Source organism: Tenrec ecaudatus, chromosome 17, assembly GCF_050624435.1.
Source record: "Tenrec ecaudatus isolate mTenEca1 chromosome 17, mTenEca1.hap1, whole genome shotgun sequence".
In the NCBI taxonomy this organism is placed as follows: domain Eukaryota; kingdom Metazoa; phylum Chordata; class Mammalia; order Afrosoricida; family Tenrecidae; genus Tenrec; species Tenrec ecaudatus.
In genome coordinates, this window is record NC_134546.1 from 57,853,244 (window position 1) to 57,874,660 (window position 21,417).

General features: G+C 38.9%; 1 protein-coding gene across 14 annotated transcripts in view; it reads left to right on the forward strand.

The window, feature by feature from the left end:
- MYO9A (myosin IXA) overlaps positions 1 to 21,417 on the forward strand; it is a 250,951-nt gene that overhangs the window by 185,815 nt on the left and 43,719 nt on the right. For all 14 annotated transcript variants that reach the window (XM_075536143.1, XM_075536142.1, XM_075536146.1 and 11 more), the window contains 6 exons: positions 1,238 to 1,461; positions 1,943 to 2,059; positions 4,094 to 4,282; positions 6,888 to 6,935; positions 9,745 to 9,856; positions 15,506 to 15,567. In XM_075536143.1, the coding sequence (XP_075392258.1) occupies positions 1,238 to 1,461; positions 1,943 to 2,059; positions 4,094 to 4,282; positions 6,888 to 6,935; positions 9,745 to 9,856; positions 15,506 to 15,567 (752 nt within the window). The remainder of the gene's footprint in view (positions 1 to 1,237; positions 1,462 to 1,942; positions 2,060 to 4,093; positions 4,283 to 6,887; positions 6,936 to 9,744; positions 9,857 to 15,505; positions 15,568 to 21,417) is intronic.

Consider the following 21,417-nt stretch of genomic DNA (forward strand, 5'->3'; position numbering starts at 1 on the left):
ACAGGCTGGTGCCCTTCTTCCATGTGGGCTTTGTTGCTTCTGAGCTAGATTGTTTACCTTCAAGCCTTTAAGAGCCCAGACACTATATCTTTTGATAGCTGGGCACCATCAGCTTACTTTACCACATTTGCTTATGCACTCATTTGTCTTCAGCAATCGTATGGGGAGGTGAGCACACAATGATATGATTTTTGTTCTTTGATGCCTGATACTTCATCCCTTCGGCACCTCGTGATCACACAGGCTGGTGTGCTTCTTCCATGTGGGCTTTGTTGCTTCTGAGCTAGATGGCTGCTTGTTTACCTTCAAGTCTTTAAGACCCCAAACACTATATCTTTTGATAGCTGGGCTCCATCAGCTTTCTTCACCACATTTGCTTATGCACCCACATTGTCTTCAGTGATCGTGTCAGGAAGGTGAGCATCATGGAATGCCAGTTTAATAGAACAAAATATTCTTGCATTGAGGGAGTACTTGAGTGGGGGCCCAATGTCCATCTCCTATCTTAATACTAAACCTATAAATAAATGCACATATTTCTACTTCCCCATTGTTATATACAAATATATTTACATATGTACATTGCCTTTATTAGACCTCTATAAGTGCCTTTTGCCTCCTAGTTCTTTCCTCTATTTCCTTTTACTTTCCTCTTGTCCCACTATCATGTTCAGCCTTCATTTGGGTTTCAGTAATTCCTCTGGGTTACATTACCCTTGATCATGCCCTACCAGGCCTCCTATACCCTCTTCTTCACCGATTTGGATCACTTGTTGTTCCCTCCGCCCTCCACCCCCCGGATGCTGCAGCACATTCATGGGTATACTTTCAACAAAGATGAAAACGCATATGACTATCTTCTTTCAAACCTGACTATATTTGTAGGTATACTCCCACTCTCCATCACACACCTGTTCAACCTGTATGCATACTCAATCATCTACTCAGAGATTACCATGATTGCAGGATTGTGTATACAGTAGTATTTGCCTCTGTTGCCTTTAACTGTTGGAAACTTCCCAGGATCTGCCTGTGCCTCCATTAGTTTGCCTTACGTTCCCGCTCACTGTGTATTGCCTTCCCCTTCACCCAAATTAACGCTGTGCACCTTCTAGTCTGAGGCTTCCTTTCCCACACTTTTATTGTGTGACCTTTTGATAATAATGGTCTGATAGGATATTTGTTCGTCTGTGATTGGCTAATTTCACTCAGCATGATGTATTTTTTTGAATTCTAGAATTAGTTCATTATCAACCGACACCTTCTTTGAGCCCAGATCTACCTGGCTGTTCCCGGAAGGAGTTTAAGGAGAACAAAGAACCTTCTCCAAAGGCAAAGAGGAAGCGAAGTGTGAAGATCAGCAATGTGGCTTTGGAGTCTATGCATTGGCAAAATGACTCTGTCCAGATCATAACAAGTGTCAATGATTTGAAAAGCATGGATGAATTTCTTCTGAAGAAGGTACACTTGCTGAGTCTGGTCCTTCAGTAGCTTTATCTATGGAGCACTTGCACATAGTAGGCTATTCTAAACGATCAAGCTGACGTATACTTCAGTAGTATATAGTCTGTCCTTTACTAGAAAAGTACAAATAATAAGATATGCATAAAAACATTAAAAAAATAAGATATGCATAAGTCAAACAGGATAAATAGAATTTAAGGTTTGGGGCTCTGTTTACTGCCTTTATTTTACTATAACTCATTGTAGTCTTAATATGATGGTGATACTTGTACTTGCTCAATGTTAGTGTCAGAAGGGATCTAAGAAACTATCTAATAGTAATAAAAGTTGAGCTATCTATTAATATTTCTGTCTAGGTCCCCTAATAGCCAGTAACTTTCCTTTTCAGGACAGTTATTGTTAAAGAAACAATCCCCTGTTGTACTCACTTCTTTTCAATTAGTTGATTGTGAACAGAAACTCTTTCTGTGGTTCCCAGATGAATGACCTAGATAATGAAGACAGCAAAAAAGACACAATGGTGGATGTTGTGTTTAAAAAAGCCCTAAGAGAATTTCGACAGAATATCTTCAGCTTTTATTCGTCTGCATTGGCGGTAAGCTCAACTAGATCAGGAGATAGTTCATGTAAGAGAAATGTGTCAGCACTGTAGGCTTGGCAAACTAGCTGGAGAACCAACGTGTGGCTCTGAAGCAAAATTGAAAATGAAAATAAAACTGTCATAGTTTCATTTGCTAAGTGTTCAAAGGATATTATTCAGCTAATGATGACTTAATTTGTTTGTAAAAATATATTTATGGCTCTCCAATAATTTTTTTAATAGTTTTGAGGGATAGGATTGGCTCTTCTGTCGCAAAAGTGTGCTGACACGATCTCTTTTATAAAGCAATAAGGAGTCCATGTTTTACCAAGATTTCTTCAACTCCCTAATTTTGTTTTAGGGATGTTAAATGTCAAAAAAAAAAGTCTAATCTGGTTCATAGTGACCCTATATAGGTGGGGGGAAATATACTGTCCTCAGATTAATAACTTCCTTGAATAAATTTTTGGGTTTTTTTCTCCCCTTAGATTTATAAGTATTATTTTATAGTCAAGGTATTTGGGTACTATTGGTTTTCTCCCATTGCCTCATCACTGTTTTACTTCTCATAATCCTTTTAGCTCTGTTACAAAGATAGAGGTTCTAGTTATTTTATATTATCTTTCAAGAGAACCAGAGTATTTTATGTTCACGTATTTGTGTGTGTGTGTGTGTGTGTGTGTGTGTGTGGTACTGAAGCATCTAGTAATGCTTACATCTATAGAGTCATTATTCATATGTATAAATTATCATTTTCCTTCCATAAAATAATTCCTACTTATTTGTTCAATCTAGTTTTTAACTCATTTTGAAAAGATCAATCAGGAGAACTTTCCCTCTACTTTTCTTTCTTGTTGTAATTTTTTTTTAACCTGGTGAAATTAGGAACTATATGGTCCATGAAACTAGGAATAAAAATTATAATGAGGAAGTAATCTGTTTATTCTGAAAATTTCTAGGTTTGGGGGAAGGAAGGACTAAGGGGCCACACTTTTCTAATCTGCCCAGTTGCTTGTCACAGTGCTTTCTTTCTTCACATTTATAGTTCCTAGATCAGAAAGTTGGGGTTGTTAGATGCTCAGACTCATCTTCAGTCACCGGGGAAGAGCCAGCATCTTGAAGCAGAGCTTTAACACTGGCTTTCTAACCCTGAATCAAAAAACCTCATGCTCTCACTTCAAAGTGTTCAAAAGGAAGTAAATTGTAAATGCATATAGCAATTTCTGATTCTTTAGTCTTCTCTCATATAAAAATGTCAACTTTTAAATAAACTAAAATGGATTCTATTTAAATTCCTCTTTAATTATATGCTGTTACTCTGGACATGTCACTCTTCCTTTGTAGAAAGGAATAAAAGTAAAGATGATTATCTAATATATCATTAGGCAGAATCCAAGTAATTAGCCTTCTAATGTTAGACTGGAACAATCCGAAATAAAACTCATTTCTGGGGATAGGTAATAAAAAAGGATATGAGTGATATTTATAGCGCCAAACAGTTAAAAACTTAAACCCATAGAAGAAATTCCTAGGACTTACCCAAATTATTATATTATTTAATCTATTACCCAAAACCATACACTCCATAGTAAGTAGACATTTATAAATACCACATGTACTTAGTATTAGAAATCATTAAAATGCTCATTAGAAAGCATACAGGGTCTTGGGACTAATAACGGAAAAGTGGGTGAGGGGTGATGGAGGACACTGTGAGATAGGGAAACAATAATCTATAACATCAAGGGTGTGTGAGGGAGGTGGGCGGAGGAGGGTGGAGGAAGAAATGGGGAGCTGATATCAGGGGCTCAAGTGGGAAGAGAATGCTTTGAAAATGATGATGGCAGCAAATGTGCTTGACACACTGGATGAATGTATGGATTGTGATAAGACATGTCAGAGCCCCCAATAAAAGTATTTCTTTTAAAAAGAAAGTGCATAGGGTCTTAAATCTTTATTCTAATAACACTCAATACAAGTTGAATCAGTCTTCCATGTATAAAGAATTTCATGCTAAAACATTACATATCTTCTCTGGTTTCTCACTAGATGGATGATGGCAAAAGTATACGGTATAAGGACCTCTATGCACTATTTGAACAGATTCTGGAAAAGACGATGAGATTTGAGCAGCGCGATTGGAGTGAATCTCCAGTCAGAGTTTGGGTCAACACTTTTAAAGTGTTTTTAGATGAATATATGAATGAATTCAAGACATCAGATTGTGTAGCCTCAAAGGTAAATATGATGTGCTGTGATTTCTTAAAGGATTCACTTATGAGTTATTTTTAGTAATTATTTTGAAGAGTCTATTGTGATTGTTATTTCAGAAAATCATTAGAGTAAACATGTCAACGTATCCTTTCAGTGTGATAAATTCATTAGACCTGTTACCTAAGCTGTCAATAATGAATACATTCTTCACTGAGTTAAATACACAGTATTGTGCTCTTAAGATAACAAGCATTTAGAAAGGTTATGAATTTCATTTTGAAAAGCAGTGCTTAAAGATGAGATTCCTAATGCAAGAACACTTTGTTCTAATAACCCGGCATTCCGTGATGCTCACCTTCCCTACACGATCACTGAAGACAATATGGATGCATAAGCAAATGTGAAGAAAGCAGATGGTGCCCGGCTGTCAAAGATAGAGCATCTGGGGTCTTAAAGCTTAAAGATAAATAAGTTGCCATCTAGCTGAGAAGCAACAAAGTCCACATGGAAGAAGCACACCAGCCTGTGTGATCATGAGATGTCAATGGGATCAGGTATCAGGCATCAAAGACCCAGAACTAAAAAATATTAATGTGAATGAGGGGGAGTGCAGAGTGGAGATGCAAAGCCCATCTGTAGACAATTGGACATCCCCTTACAAAAGGATCACAAGGAAGAGACGAGTCAATCAGGGAGGGTGCAGTGTAGCACCAGTGGCGGGGTGGGGGGGGAAGAAACATACAACTTTCCTCTGGTTCTTTAATGCTTTCTTCTCCCCTCCACTATCATGACCCCAATACTACCTTACAAATCTGAGTAGACTAGAGCATGTATACTGGTACAGATAAGAGCTCACAACACAATGGAATCCAGGACAGATAAATCCCTCAGGACCAATAATGAGAGTAGCAATATCAGAAGGAGAAAGGGAAGGTAGGGGGAGAAAGGGGGAACCGATCACAGTGATCAGCATATAATCCCCTCCCCAGGGAAAAAGTGGATAAAGGGAGACATTGGCCAGTGTGAGACATGAAATAATAATAATAACATAAATTAGCAAGGGTTCATGAGGGAGTGAAAAAAAATGAGGAGCTGATATCAAGGGCTCAAGTAGAAATGTTTTGAAAATGATGATGGCAACATATGTACAAATGTGCTTGACACAATGGATGGAGCTATAAGAGGCTCTAATAAAATGATAGAAAAACAAAATTAAGATGAAATTCCGTGTTTCATTCAGTGATTTAAGGACCCATAAATTATATTTTTCTATGAATTAGGTTTTGGGAAAATGTGTCTCTTCAAATCATTATAATAATAACCTTTATTTTAGCAAATGCCTATTCTATTTAATTCTTGCTTCAGCTCTATTAAATAAATTTTATGAAATCCATATTATTGAAGAGACAAATTATTGGCAGAAATAGTTAATCAGTGTGTACCTTTTTATTGATTGCAATCCTTTTTTGTATAGTTTATATGTATTTCTATTTGCAAACCATCTTTTTATTATTTTTGACGTAGTAAAATATAAATACATCCATTAAAGTTCTATACTATAGTTAAGCCAGTAGACCAACGGTTCTCAACCTGTGGGTCATGCCGACCCGATCACATGGGACACCAGATTCCTTACAGTAGCAAAATTAATGTTATGAAGTAGCAACAAAAATAATGTTATGGTTGGGGGTCACCACCACATGAGGAACTGTATGAAAGGGTCGCAGCATTAGGGAGGTTGGGAACCTCTGCAGTAGCTTAATGGAGCACACAGACACTAATGTTCCCAACCCTGAGACCAGAAGAACTAGGGTGCCTGGCTACCACTCATTGCTCTGAAATGGATCACAGTGGAAGGCGTTGGATAGAGTGTGAGGAGACATGGAACCAAACCCTAAATCATAAAAGACCAGATTTATTGGTCAAATAGAGACTGGGAGGATGCCTGTATGTCCCTTCATCATTCTTCAACCCTGGATTGGACTCATTGCTGTGTTAGAATAATCAAAAATGAAAAAACTTCTAAAAAAAGGCAGTATTTACCCAAGGACAAAATACAGAGGCTTAGGGAAAAATGAGGGTGGACTTATGATGCCTTTGAATGTGTGTATATGAAGGGGCTTTAAAAAGTGGATAAAATAAATTGCCTTTTAATTCCAATTTCCACAAACTTTTTGAAGTTCCTTTGTAGTATGATTGTCAGGGAATATATATAAAAGAGTATTTCCATTTTCCAAATAATGCTCTTTTTAAAAAAAATTTTATGTTGCTTTGGGACAGAGCCTTTTTCTAGGGACTAAATATGGAATGCGCAAAATATAATATAAGTAAGCATTTAAATGAGTGGTTAAAATAAGATGCTAATATTAGTATGATATGACTTCTAGACAGAACTGAGGTTTATAAAGAGTAATCTCCAAAGTATTCTTCCATTAATTAGGTATTATCAGCATCATGATATATCAAATTAAAATTTTTTCTCACATTTGATTATTAGAAGTGCAGAGTTGGCCCTGCAAAATAAGGAGTTGTTTATTTTCTTACCTATCAAGCAAAAATCTCAGTGTTTGCTAAGAAGTAAGAAAATTAGTATTAATTGTATCATAATTTATCCTTATTCCCTGCCCAGGTGCCAAAAACAGAAAGAAAAAAAAGAAGGAAAAAAGAAGCTGATTTGGTAAGTTATCATCACTTCTGCATGGCATAAAAAAAGCAATATTCACACTGACAATTTGAAGTATATAGCACATTGCATTGATTCGAAATGGTATGTTTTTTGCTTTTCTGTTTTTACAATCATTTTATTGGCTCTTGCAACTTTTGTTACAATCCATACATCAATTGTATCAGATATATTAGTACACATGTTGCCATTGTTCTTTCCTAAACATTTACTTTCTATTGAGCCCTTGGAATCAGCCCCTCTTTTTTCCCCTCCCTCCCCTGCCCCCACCATCATGACCCCTTGATAATTATAGATTGCTATTATTTTCATATTCACACCGAACGCTGTCTCCCTAACCCTCTATTTTCTGTTGTTCTTACCTCTGGAGGGAGGGGTGTGGTTATGTGCCATGCATTGTGATCTGTTCCCCCTTTCTCCCCACCTCTCCCCCACTTCCCTCTACCCTTTTGGTATCACTATTCCCATTCCTGGTCCTGGGTTCCAAGTGTCGTGAGCTTTATGTCTTGCCTATGCCTATGTACATGCTCCAGGACAGTCCAGAGTGGGAAGCAGCACTGGAGGGTCATGATGGTAGGGGGTGAGGAGGCCTCAAAGAACCAGTGGTATATATTGTGTGATCCACTGCACTACTGCACTACTGCAGTGCTCTACTGCACTCTGACTGACTCATCCCTTCCCTCCGACCCCTGCGTGTGCGGATGTTCCATTGTCTACAGATGGGCTTTGGATCTCTGCTCCGACCCCCTTCATTCTCACCAATGCATTTTTGTTTGTTTGTTCGTTGTTTGTTAAGAATCTTCTGAGGCCTGTTACCCAGTCCTGATGACACCTCATGATCGCACCTGTTGGTGTGCTTCTTCTACGTGGACGTGTTGCTTCACTCTTGGATGACCATTTGTTTAATGTAAAGCCTTTAAGACCCCAGACGCTATATCTTTTAATAGCGGGGCACCATCCACTGTCTTCACCACATCTGCTTATGCACTCATTTTGTCTTCAGCGGTTGGGGTGTAGTGGGGGTGAGGGGGTGAGCATCACAGAATGCCATTTTGTTAGAACAAAGTGTTGTTGTATTGAGGGGGGGTTATGAGCTGAGGCCCAAGGCCCGTCCGCAGCCTCAGTGTATTGCCTTATAAATAGATGTACATAGGCCAGTGCCTTTATTTGCTTTTATTTCCTGAAATAGTTTTAGTAACATAATTCACCCATCATACAGTTCTATAATTTGAGTCATTAACTATTAAGTTAATTGTTTAGACATGTTAAGAAGAGTTGTGCGGGACCTGTTTTAAAAATTTTTTTTTTAAAAAGAGTTGTGCAATCATCACTGCAATTGATTTTAGAACATGTTCTTGCACTCTCTGGGTTGTTTTCTTATTGCTGAGTTGTAATAAATTGTAATTAATCTTGAATATAAGATTTTTATCAGATTATGTGTTTGGCAAATATCTTCTCTTGTTGGTGTTGTGTATCTTTTTTTTTTTTCCTCAATGGTATCTTTGAGGGGAAAAGTTTTAAATTATAATGATTTCCAGAATAATAGATTTAATATCATTGCATGTGAGTAATATCATTGCGTGTGAGAAATTTATTGGAATGGTTTCAGATTTCACATTGGAATTAACCCATAGGTTACCATTTGTAGAGCTTTGGTGTAATATCATTATCTTGAAGAACTTAAAATTCCTCCATTTCTCAACTTCATATCTGTATGAAGTTGAATTTTCTTCTCAATCTAAACTGCATACTGCAGCAGTATGAATGCAGAAGTGACTGTGAGAATCCAGATGACTTTTAAGTTGGACATTAAAGAAATTTATAAAAATAATAGAACATCCTTATAAGTAGGACTCACTAGGTGGTCCAGACAATTAAGCAGTTGAGCATTCAATTACTGGCCAAAAGGTGAACAATTTAAGCTGCCTCAGAGGCATCTCAGAAGACAGGTGTGATCATCTATTTACAAAAGATGGGACGTTCTTTTGTGCAGTGTGGGGTCGCCAGAGTCAGAGTGAACTCCACAAATACCTATCATGAATTTCTTTTGTTTTAAATATATACTAGTTGTTCAGAAAAATCTTATTTATGTTAACATACAACATTTATTGTTAATTTCAAATGAATTAATAAAATCACTATTTAAATTGTTCACTCAAGAGAGCAGAAAGGGTAGGGGCAGGGAGAATAAATAAATTGTTCACTCAGTTTTTTGAATACCTTTGGGCTGCAAACCCAAGGTCAGCAGTTGGAAACTACCATCTGCTCCTTGGGAAAAGGATAAGGCTTTCTCCTCAAATGAAGAGATACAGGCTTGAAAACCCACAGAGGTAGCCCCCTGTCTTCTAGGTAACTCTGATTCAGAAGCAGCTTGGTGGCAGGGAGTGTGTTTCTGGTTTTATCACTCACATGGATAGAAGGCCTTTGGCATCCTCAAGGTGGTGGAAACTGAGTTTTATTTTTTTAAAAAAAACGGCTTTTAATGATTTATAGTCACATAGGCTGAAAAACTGGGGAAGTGAAACTAAGTCAGGAACTTTTCTGTGGACTTTTTGAAGCTGCTTGTAGTAATTACATTTATTTCTAGTATTCATATAAGTTGGTCCCGTTTTCCTGACTAGATCGTTACTTTTTTGAGAACAAACATGACACAGTTTAATTTGTTAGGCTATCTTAATGCTCCCTGTGGAGTGAGTACACAGAGAAGACTTACATGAGGAATTGAAGGTGTTCCCATGACCATGATCGACAGTATTTATTGTGTTTGCTTTACTGTAAACAGCTAATTTTTTTCCCCATTTAGGTGGAAGAACACAACGGCCACATTTTTAAAGCCACTCAATACAGCATCCCTACATACTGTGAATACTGTTCTTCGCTGATATGGATAATGGACCGAGCCTCTGTTTGCAAATGTAAGTATGAGAGAACAAATTCATACCGTCTAATTGTTGAAGCTCATTTCTCACTGTATTCTCCTTTATTTCCTTTTGATAGCCCAGTCAGATTTTTTATTAGTACCTGTAGTTCCTCAGAGATTAGGACTCTTTCCATTGAAAGTAGTCTTCTTTCAGATTTCAGCGTGACAGCGTATTTCAGTTAGTTTCATATCTGCACTCAAGTGTCACTGCATTGTTTTCTTTTTGTGAGTCTTTCACTCTTGCAGAATGTGAATTGTAGAAGGTCAGAAAGCTTCATCTGTTTCTTCTTTATCACCAATGCTTGATATATTTCTGGATACGTTTTAATAAATAAATGTTAGACCTCTAAATGGATGAATAAATTGAAGAACAAACTCTTAGGTTGCTTCTGAAAAGTTACTTTTAAAAACCATTCATCGGGATATTAAAATCTTAGCGTATTTGTAGAGACACTTTGTCGTTCTGCTTGTTCTGGCTTTCAGAGAATATTCCACTCTTCTTACTCCATCCATCTACCCTGGTGTAGTATGTAATATTGTAGAGTTTTACTTGTTTTTATTAGATAACATCAAGTCACGTTCAGTTGCTTGCCTTCCCATGTGACAGTGAACGGCCCAGAGTCTCCATGGCTGTCATCTTCATAGAGGCAGATGACCATGGTGTTCTCCTGCTGATCTTCTGGGTAGATTTCAACTTCCAGCCTTGTGCTTAGGAGTCTAGTGCTTACTGTTGGTGCCACTTAGGCTCTTTTAGCGAAAGAAATATTAGGAAGGGCTGGGCCCATAATGACAATAGGATAAAAGTCATGTTTATCAGAGTAAAATCTCTACTCTCCTGGATGTGTTCTCTTTCCCAGGACCCAACACTGATTTTCCTTCCCCCTTTCTGTTCCTTATTAGTCTAGAAATTTACAGTGGAAGTGAAATGTTTTTTTTTAAATGCATTTGACTATATAGTGTTAATCTGAGTCTCGTAGCTTTGGTGTAGTTTTTTCTGAGCTAAAGTTGAAAATTTTTAAATCTGATTTTCTTGTTATTTTTATCTTGTTGTATACACACACACATACACATATATGTATTTATTAGCATGGACTTGATTTGAATTCTTAATAGAATTAGCCAAACTTCATTTGCCAGGAGACTTTACCAGTGTAACTATGTGGCCTCCTCTACTTGATTTTATCCTTGAAAACCTCAAGTTAGAGTTTTGAAGTCCAAGAGAGCGAAGCAGGAGTCGTTGTGCCAGAGCTGGTATAGCTAACTTGCACAGGCCTGCTCTGTTCCCAGTGTCCTCCTCTTTATGGGTCTGCCCACCAGCTGTCTAGCCATGCTTCCCCTGGGGTTTCAGGAAGTGACTTCTGCTCTGGCCTTTTTCTTTATCTCCTCTTGTCAATTACCATTGAGATTCTTTATGGTTTGGGTTCGCAGACTTCTAGTCTGGTTCTTTAGAAAATAATGAATGAGGCCTTTTTATACCTTAATTTATGAATTATTTTGTTTTAATTTTACTGAGTTTTATTACAATTCCTTACTTACTGATAGGAATAAGTTTTAACTCTTATCTTAACCAGTTATAGAGCATATATATGAAGGAACAGACACTTGCTTGGGAATCAAATCTGAGAAAGACCTGTCCTACTGGATTATTAGTGTGAGTGGAGACATGGGAATTAATGGAAGAATTTCATAGACAATGCTTAGAAATTTTAGGCATGTTTTATCTTCACTTTGTCTAAAAGACAGTTAAAATTCTTTCATTATTATGTGGTATAGTATATGGTGAAATGGGTTAAGAGTTGGGTTGCTAACTGCAAAGTCAGCAGTTCAAAACACCAGCCATTCATAGGGGAAACGAGGCTTTCTACACTCATACAGAGTTACAGAAACCCAAACGGCAGTTTTTCCTGTTTTACAGTGTCTTTATGAGCCAGAATTGACTCAGTGGCAGTGAATTTGTTTTTTGGAGACAGAGGTTTGCCATGAGTTTGCATTGACTGAACTCTAGCAAATAACAACAGGGCCTATGAGAGGACTTCAAAAAGTTTGTGGAAAAATAGAACTTAAAAATAAAATATATAAACCTTATTTTGCAACATAAGCTCCATTTGTTTAAAGGTGAAGACACATTTGTTTAAAGTCATGTCACCAGTCATTTAGCCCATCCCTAAAGAACTGAGGGTCCTGAGAATTTAGCCATGGTGATGCAGGGTTTGTTTGTTTTTAACATTATTAACTGAAGAAAACAAGGTGCCTTTTAAATATATTTTAATGTTAGGAAACCAGAAGGAGCCAAATCAGGACCGTAAGACGGATGCATAAGATTCTCCATTGACACTGCTGCGAAACTTCTCTTGTTTGATGAGAGGAGTGAACAGTACGTTGTCATGGTGGACAAGGACTCCGGTGAAGCATTCCAGGATGTTTCTCTGATCAAACTTTGACTAACTTTCTCAAAACCCTCGCATAGGAAGCAGATATTATCATTCTCTGGTCCTCCAGAGTCAATAAGCAAAATGCCTTGTGCGTCAAGTACACTGTTAACCACACCTTTGCTCTTGACAAGTCTGCTTTTACTTTGACTGGACCTCTTCCAGCTTGAGATAGCCATTGCTTTGTGCTTTGCCTTCAGGAATGTCCTGGTGAAGCCAGGGACATTGCCTGTTACAGTTCTTCCAAGAAATGCTTTAGGATGTGGATCTACTTGTTTAAAATTTCCATCGAAAGCTCTACTCCTGTCTGCAACTGATCTGCTTGCAATGATTTTGGTACCCTTCGAGCAAAAAGGTTGAAGTTAATCTTTTTAAAAACAGTTTTATTGGCCCTCATCCGTGTACCATATACTTCAGTAGTTCAACCATATCAAGAAGAGTTGTATACACTGTTTACCACAATCAATTTTAGAATATTTTCTTCTCCCCATACTCATTTTCTTTAGTTTAATAAATCACTTTACTGGGGCTCTTACAGCTCTTACAACAATCCATACATTAATTGTACCAAGCACATTTGTACATATGTCACGATCATCATTTCCAAAACATTTTCTTTCAACTTGAGCCCTTGGTATCAGCTCTTCTTTTTTCCCCCTTTCCTCCCTTCCCCTCCCACTCTCATGAACCCTTGGTAATTTATAAATCATTTTTATTTTCATATATTATACCATCTACTATCTCCCTTTACCCACATATACTCATTATTATTCATGTAATTTTTTTTCAATTTTGATAAAAAATATGTACAGCAAAACATTCACCAAGTCAACAACTTCTACTTATATAATTCAGTGCCATTGATGATCTTCTTCATGTTGGATAATCATTATTGTTATCCCTCTCCAAATTGTTCCACCACCATTAAAATGAACTCAATGCCTCCTAAGCAAAAACTCTTCCTCCTTCATCCATGGTAACCACAGGTCAAGTTTGGTTGTTTTGGGTTTTTTTTTCCCTAGTAATTTCTAGATATAATATTCACATATCATCCACTTCCATAGTTAAATCGCTTCTAAAGATTGTTTCCCAGTTACTCCCTCTAACCCATTCAAGTTAAATTTTTTAGACCTAATTAGTTAAGCTGAGCCACTTAAGATGTGTGTGGTGTTGACTCTTGTGTCTGTGTCAGTTCTCCTCAAGTAGGGCACGAGTAAGATTGCTTCCTTGTAAAGTCATACAGATGGTGTACTCTCGTCCCTTCTTAAAGCGTTTCTCATTTGGAAACTGCTGGTACTTTGAGGCATTGACTTTTCATAAAGCACCAGTGATTTCATCATTCTTCACATAAATTTGATGCTTGTTTTTGCTTCAATTTTAGCACAGTTCATACTGTTATGACAGGGGTCCTTTTCAGTCTGATGTATTATCCTTCTTTTGTAGTGCCTCACACGAGATCCTGTTCACGCAGATGTGTTCTAACAAGTTGTTGAATTAGTTCTGAGTCACAGGGACCCTGTGTTCCACAGGACAAAACACTGCCCAGAGCCCTGTGCACTCCTTACCATTGTATGTTTGAGCCCGTTTTACAACCTCTGTGTCCACTGTTCGTGTCGAAGGCCTTCCTCTTGAGCTTTTGCTGTCCCATCCACTGTACTATCCTCTTCCAAGTACTGGTCTCTCCTTATAATATGTTCAAAGTCTCCCCATCCTTACTTCTAAGGAGCATTCTAGCTGTACTTCTTCCAAGACAGATCTGTTTGTTCTTTTGGCAGTCCATACTTTCACTATTATTTGCTTGCACCATAACTAATACTGCGCAATATTTGGTCTTCCTTATTCGATGTCCAACTTTCTCATGTATATGAGCCGAGTGAAAATACAGTGGCTTGGTTCAGGCACATCTGAGTCTTCAAAGTGACATCCTTTTCAACACTTCAAAGAGGTCTTGTGCAGCAGCTTTACCCAGCATCATCTGATCTTCTGACTGCTGCTTCCACGAGCATGGATTGTGGATCCAAGCAAGAGAAAATCCTCAGCAGCTTCCATTGTTTCTCCATTTGTGATGTATACCTCTTGTGAAAATGTTAGTTTTCTTTACACTGAGTTATAATACATACTGAAGGCTGCGATCTTTGCTCTTCATTAGCAGGTGCTTCAAGTCCTCCTCACTTTCAGCAAACAAGATTGTGTCATCTGCACAATAAGCCTTCTTCCAGCCCTGATGCCGAATTCTTCATATTGTTCAGCTTCTCTGATGGTTTGCCTAACATACAGACTGAGTTAGTATAATGAGAGGGCACCACCCTGACGCTGCCCCCTTCCCCGATTTAAAACCATGCAGCATTCCCTTGTTCTCTTGGCACCACTGTCTCGTAGTCCATGTACAGGTTCTGCATGAGCACAGTGGATGACGTGCTTTGGAATTCCTATTCTTCTCAAGACTCTCTGTGGTTTTTTGTGACCCACACAGTAGGGCGGCTTTTCATAGTCAATAAAGCACAAGTAAACATCTTTCTGGTATTCTCTGCTTTCAGTAAGATCCATCTGATGTCAGCAATGATAGCCCTTGCTCCAAGTCCTCTTCCGAATCTGGCCTGAACTGTGTAGCTCTCTGTCAGTGTCCTGCTGCAGCCATTGTTACTGACATGTGATATCGGTGCTATTGTTCTATAATTTGCACACTCTGTAGGGTCACCTTTCTTGGGAATGGGTACAAATACAGATCTCTTCCAGTCAATTGGCCACGTAGCTGTCATCCAAATTCCTTGGCATAGACAAGTGAGTGCTTCCAGTATTTTATTAGCATGTTGAAACATTTCAATTTGTAATCTTTCCATTCCTGGAGCCTAGTTTTTGGCTAATGCCTTTGGTGTATCTTGGACTTCTTCCTGCAGTTCCATTGGTTCATGCTTATATGCTACCCCTTATAATGGTTGAACATTGACTAGTTATTTTTGAGTAGCGATTGTGAATTTTTTCTCTCATTTGATGCTACATGCATTGCTTTGTATAGGATATTAACACAAGTGTATTTGGGTGCAAAAAAGAAATTTTGAGATTTAGATAGACTTTTCCATGAACTTTTTGAAATATGATAGTAATCTGAGAATTAAAGGAAATATTTAATATGTGAAATAAGGTTGTAAATGGCAAAGTGCTTGTCATCGATGTGGGCGTATCTAAAAAGATTTCATCCTTAATTTGCTTTTCAGTATGCAAGTATGCTTGCCACAAAAAGTGTTGTCTGAAAACCACCGCCAAGTGCTCTAAAAAGGTAAGAAGTTACTATATATTAATAATAACTATCAGATCTGTGTGTTACAAGGGTGGGGAACACTTGTTCTGGAAAGAAATCAAGACTTCTGATTTGTTAAATCATTTTATTAGGGGCTTGTACAACTCTTATCACCATCCTTACATACGTCCGTTGTGTCAAGCACATTTGTACATTTGTCATCATCATTGTCAAAGCATTTGCTTTCTGCTTGAGCCCTTAGTATCAGCTCCTTATTTTTTCTCCTTCCTCCCTGCTCCCCCCTCACTCATGAACCCTTGATAATTTATTTTGTCATATCTTACACTGTCTGGTGTTTCCCTTTACCCACTTTTCTGTTGTCCATCCCCAAGAGAGGAGGTTATATGTAGAGCCTTGTAATTGGTTTCCCCTTTTTACCCCATCCTCCCTCCACCCTTCCAGTATCACCACTCCAACCACTGGTCCTGAAGGGATTGTCTGTCCTGGTTTTGACAACCTTTTAAACAGATGTTCTTCTGCAATGATTTAGGACATGTAGGACACATATGTGAATACAGCTTCAATGATTTCCATGGAACTGGGGCTGCCAATAGGCAGACCTCTAGCTTCTAACTTGAAGGTTGGAGTGCAAGTTCACTCAGTGGCACCTCAGAAAGACCTGGCAATCTCTATCTAAATGGATCCTCATTCAAAGCCGCGGCCACACATGGGGTCTCTGTGACTCAACATTGATTCTTTGGCAGCTGGGTTTTCATGTTACATCCTACAATCTGAAAAACACTATTCTTTTTTTTAATAAATCACTTTATTGGGACTCTTACAACTCTTATAACAATCTGTGAGGGAAACCAGCCCCTCAGACGATCACGGATCTGGTAAGCATAATTGTATGGTTAAAATACATATACAGATTGTAGTAAAGTCATAGAGAATAAGAGCGATAGAAGAGAAGGTAAAATAAAGGAGTCGGACACATTTCATAGTAGCAAGCTCACCTCCCGGAGGGCCATGATCTCACTAGCCAGGTCCGTGCACAGTGAGGGCGGAGGAGAGAGCAGGAAGAGTCTCTTTATTTCTGGCCAAGGCCTGTATATACTTAATGGTGTGATTACAGGTAACCACACACTTCACAGGAAGAGGCTATACAATAGGCATAAGCGTTACAGGAAGGGGATGCACTAGGGGTGTACGTGCAATAGGAAGGGGAGGGACTAAGGGTATACATGTGACAAGATGGACTAGACCCTAGACTCAATATGGTAGCCTAACCTTGCTCACCCTTGAGCGGGCTTCACCTCTCTGGGCTCTCCTTCAGAGAAATAATCTATCTTATCAGAAGGGAGTGGGCCCTACTTAGAGCAGGACAGACTATACAGTCTGATTGCTTTAGATAGCTGATAACCCCCAGGGAGAATAACCTCTGACCTGCTTTCATTGACCTCCAAGTGTATAGGCATTTGCCATGTGTAGCAAGCAGATAGGTTTGGCATATAGGTTTGGGGGACAACTTGGGAGAAATGCCACAACAATCCACACATCAATTTTATCAAGCACATTTTTACATATGTTGTCGTCATCATTTCCAAAACATTTTCTTTCCACTTGAACCCTAGGTATCAGCTCCTCTCTTTTTCCCTCCCTCCCCTCTCCTTGATAATTTGTAAATTATATTTATTTTCATATTTTACACTGTCCACTGTGTCTCTTCACCCACGTTTCTGTTGTTTGTCCCCAGGGGTGGGGTGGGGTGGGGTTGTACATTGATCATTGCAATTGGTTCCCACTTTCTCCCCCAACCTTCCCCCTATGCTCATGGTATTGCTTCTCTCATTATTGGTCCTGGGGTGTTTATCAGTCCCAACTTCTGTGTGTCCAGAGCTCTTAACTGTACCAGTATTCATGCGCATGCTCTGGTGTATCCAGATTTGTAAGGTAGAACTGGAGTCATGATAGTGGTGGGGGGGGGGGGCACAGAGCATTAAAGAGTTAGAGGAATGTTGTGTGTTTTGTTGGTGCTATTCTGCACCCTGGCTGACTCGTCCCTTCCATATGACCCTTCTGTGAGGGGATGTCCAATTGTCTGTAGATGGGCTTTGGGTCTCCATTCTGAACCCCTCATTCTCATCAAAATGGTTGTTTGGTTTGGGTCTTCTGATGCCTGACACCTGTCTGCTTCTTCCATGTGGGCTTTGTTGCTTCCCTGCTAGATGGCTGGTTGTTTAACTTCAGGCCTTTAAGACCTCAGATGCTATATCTTGTAATAGCCGGGCACCATCAGCTTTCTTCACTACATTAACTTATGCACCCATTTTGTCTTCAGCAATTGTGTTGGGAAGGTGAACATCACAGAATGCCAGGTTATTAGAACAGTGTTCCTGCATTGAGGGAGAACTTGAGTAGAGGCCCAATGTCCGTCTGCTACCTTAATTCTTAACATAGATCTATATCCCTATCGTTAGCTATTAATATATTTACATATGTACATGCCTATGTTTATACAACTATAAATGTCTTTTGCCTCCTAGTTCTTTCCTCTATTTTACTTTCCTCCTGTCCCATTGTCATATTCGACCTTCATTCGGCTCTCTGTACTTCCTTTTGGCTACATTGCACATGATCGAACCCCATCAGGCATTCTAGATCCTCCTCAACATCGATTTTAGATCTTGTTCCCTTTTCCCTGTGTTTGTTGGCTCCTCCCTCCTTTTCTACCACCTCCTCCTCTCCCTGTCCCCCCAGAATCATCAGTCCCATTGTTTTCTCCTCTAGATTGTTTATCCTGCTCTCTTATATAGCTTGACGTGAAAACAAAGCAATATATAGCCTATGAATACTGCTGACCCTTATAAATGTTGAAAAACCACACCATTTTAAAGACTTCTTAATTTCCCTAGGTAAAAACTTTCTTGCTTGCTTTACTTTCTTCCAAAGAATTCTGGTAGGATTTTTGTTTTGTTTTCTCTTTGAGTTAAAAAAAAAAATCGTGTTTGTTACCCTGATGCAACACAATCATATAATCATGCAGTGAGTTTGAAAGTTTATTTTTTCATGGGTAACTACTCTGAACGACTAGCTTGTATTCTATGGCAGTTGTGTTGGTTTTGCTGTACCAGATGGTGTTGGTACTACAAGGCAAAGAGTTGTCACTGAGAATAAAATCAAGTTAAGGGGGGAAAGCAAGATGAGTGACTCTAAGGGAGCTGTGTACCCACTTCTCAGACCAAGTGCATCGAGGACCAAAAGTACTCCAGTGACACCTACCTTTCCCTCTGTAAAGGTCAAGCCTGTAAATCAGTCGTCCGTGGTGCTCAGAAGCGGAGGGATTAAAAATAAAGCTAATGTCAGGTGAAATTTACTTAGAGGTTTTCTTCTTCTCTGTTTGGCGTGGTGTCAGTTTTCTTACAGTGGTGCTGGAACAGCCCCTTCACATTCCTTTCCTTGCTGGGCTCGTGGGTGCTTCACGACCGTCGGTCTAATCACAGTAATGTCTTACGGGAAAAATAAATGACAGTATAGTTTGCAGGCATACACATAAAATATAAAGTGGTGGATGATAATTAAAGTTGAACAGATTTAAAACATAAACAGCAAACTTCAGCAACATGCTTTTACATATTTGGATACACAGTCAGAACTGAAAACCATGCCCTCTCCGGTTTCTTATGCTTAAAGGAACTGACCAGTTTTGAAGCTTTTCGGGCTTTTAATGGTATAATCACACAAAAAAAGTGGTTACTTCTTAGTTATATACTGACTGTTGTGACAGTGCTGTGCAAATCTGAACTATTACGTAAGTGGATGTGATGGTTCCTTGTAGTTATGTATAGAATTTGCATTTGTTCCACAGGAGTAGACAAGTCATTGCAAAGTTCAAAGAGAAATTAGGTTCAGAGTGTAAAAGGTACTCAGACCTGTACTCTTGCTGAGAACCACTGCAAAATGTCTTGTTGGGAAGCATCTGATTGTTGTCCATGCAAATTGGGCTTTAAGAGCTAAGATCCCAGAGGCAAGATAATTAAAGTGGGTAGAATCTGCAGTCTGTGAGCTGTTTTTATCTTAGTGGAAATTTTCCAGCTTTGGCTGTTCAAGAGAGAAGCCAGCAATGTATATACATTCTGTGAGATGCTTTTTCTCTAGTGGAAAATTTCCAGCTTTGAGTGTTAGAGAGAGAAGCCAGCAATGTTTTTAGCTATCTCATAGAGCTATAAAGGCAAAAAAAAAAATAAAGTTTAATACTACTGAAATTTGAGGAGCCACAATCCAGACATAAGGAGAAGTGAGCTTGAAACTAAGAGTAGCTTTTTTTCATCCAGGCATTTTCCAAATTCTGAAACTACATAGGGCAGAACTAAGAAGCTAACCAGAAAAGCCATTTCTCTAATCTCACAGCAATAACCCAAACCAAACTCATTGCTGTCCAGTTGATTCTGATTCATTGTCTGACCCTATAGGACACAGTAGAACTGCTTCCTAGGATTTCTGAGGCTGTAGCGCTCTACGGAAGTTGCCAGTCTCAACCCTCTCTTACCACCCCAGTACTTAACCCACTGTGCCACTACCACACCTTCATATTGATGAGGAGGAAAATATTGAGGTGGTACAATCCACCACCAAAGAGAGAGCCTAGTAAACATTAATTTTAAGAAGTATAATTTTTAATTCTTTAGATGTTGGTTTCAATCAAATGAAGCCAGTTGATTGGTCCAACTACTTAAAAGTTTCTGGTTAACACCCTCAAGCATTTTTTTTTCTCCCCTTTGGCTTTTATCACTGTGCCCCATGGAAAGCCCTGGTGGTGCAGTGCTTAGAATGGTCAACCGATGGAAGGTCAGTGGTGCAGTGCTTAGAATGGTCAGCCGATGGAAGGTGAGTGGTGCAGTGCTTAGAATGGTCAGCCGATAGAAGGTGAGTGGTGCAGTGCTTAGAATGGTCAGCCGATAGAAGGTCAGTGGTGCAGTGCTTAGAATGGTCAGCCGATAGAAGGTCAGTGGTGCAGTGCTTAGAAGGTCAGCCGATGGAAGGTCAGTGGTGCAGTGCTTAGAATGGTCAGCGGTTTGACCCTACTTAAGGGCAGCCCTCCTTCGTAAAGACTTACAACCTTAGAAACTCTCTGGGGCAGTTCTCTGTCCTATAGGGTCTCTATGAGTCAGAATTGACTCAACAGCAGTGGAGTTAGTGCCTCAGGAAAAGTGATCTCATTTAAAGAACATGACTTATTTCTGTATATGTGTTGCAGTAGTAGCAATAAATATTTTAAAAAGAGGAAATTTGACTGTTTAAACCACTGCAAGAAGCATTATTGTGGTTTATTTCTTTTAAAAATATATTAGACATAAATCCTTTACTGGGTACTATGCTGCACATATTCACTGCAACTTAGTTTTTACAACCCTTTGAGATAGTAAGGTGGTATTTTTGTGGCCAATATGAAATAACCTAGTCAAGTTATTAAAGTAAGGATGCAAAAATTTCAATGTGATCCTCTTATCCCAAGATGAATTGTCCTTTCAATTATACCTCAGATCTAGAAATGCTTTTCTGAGATGTTGTGTAACCGAAGCATTCTTAAACTTCAAAAACTAACGACATCTCAAAAGTGTGTAATGTTCTGGCTTTTTGCACATAAAGCTGACCCCTATCCTCCCATGCCCAAATCCCACCATTCCATGAAGAGAATCACAAGAGGAAGGGATACTGTTGCCAGTTGCTGCTGACCCCATTTTTGGTTTAGTGGTTACACGTTGGACTGCGATTCATGTGGTCAGCAGTTTGAAACCACCAGCATCTCCATGGGAGAAAGAGTGGACTTTCTACTCTCATAAAGTTACAGTCTCAGAAATCCACAGGGGATCACAGTGAGTTTGGTTT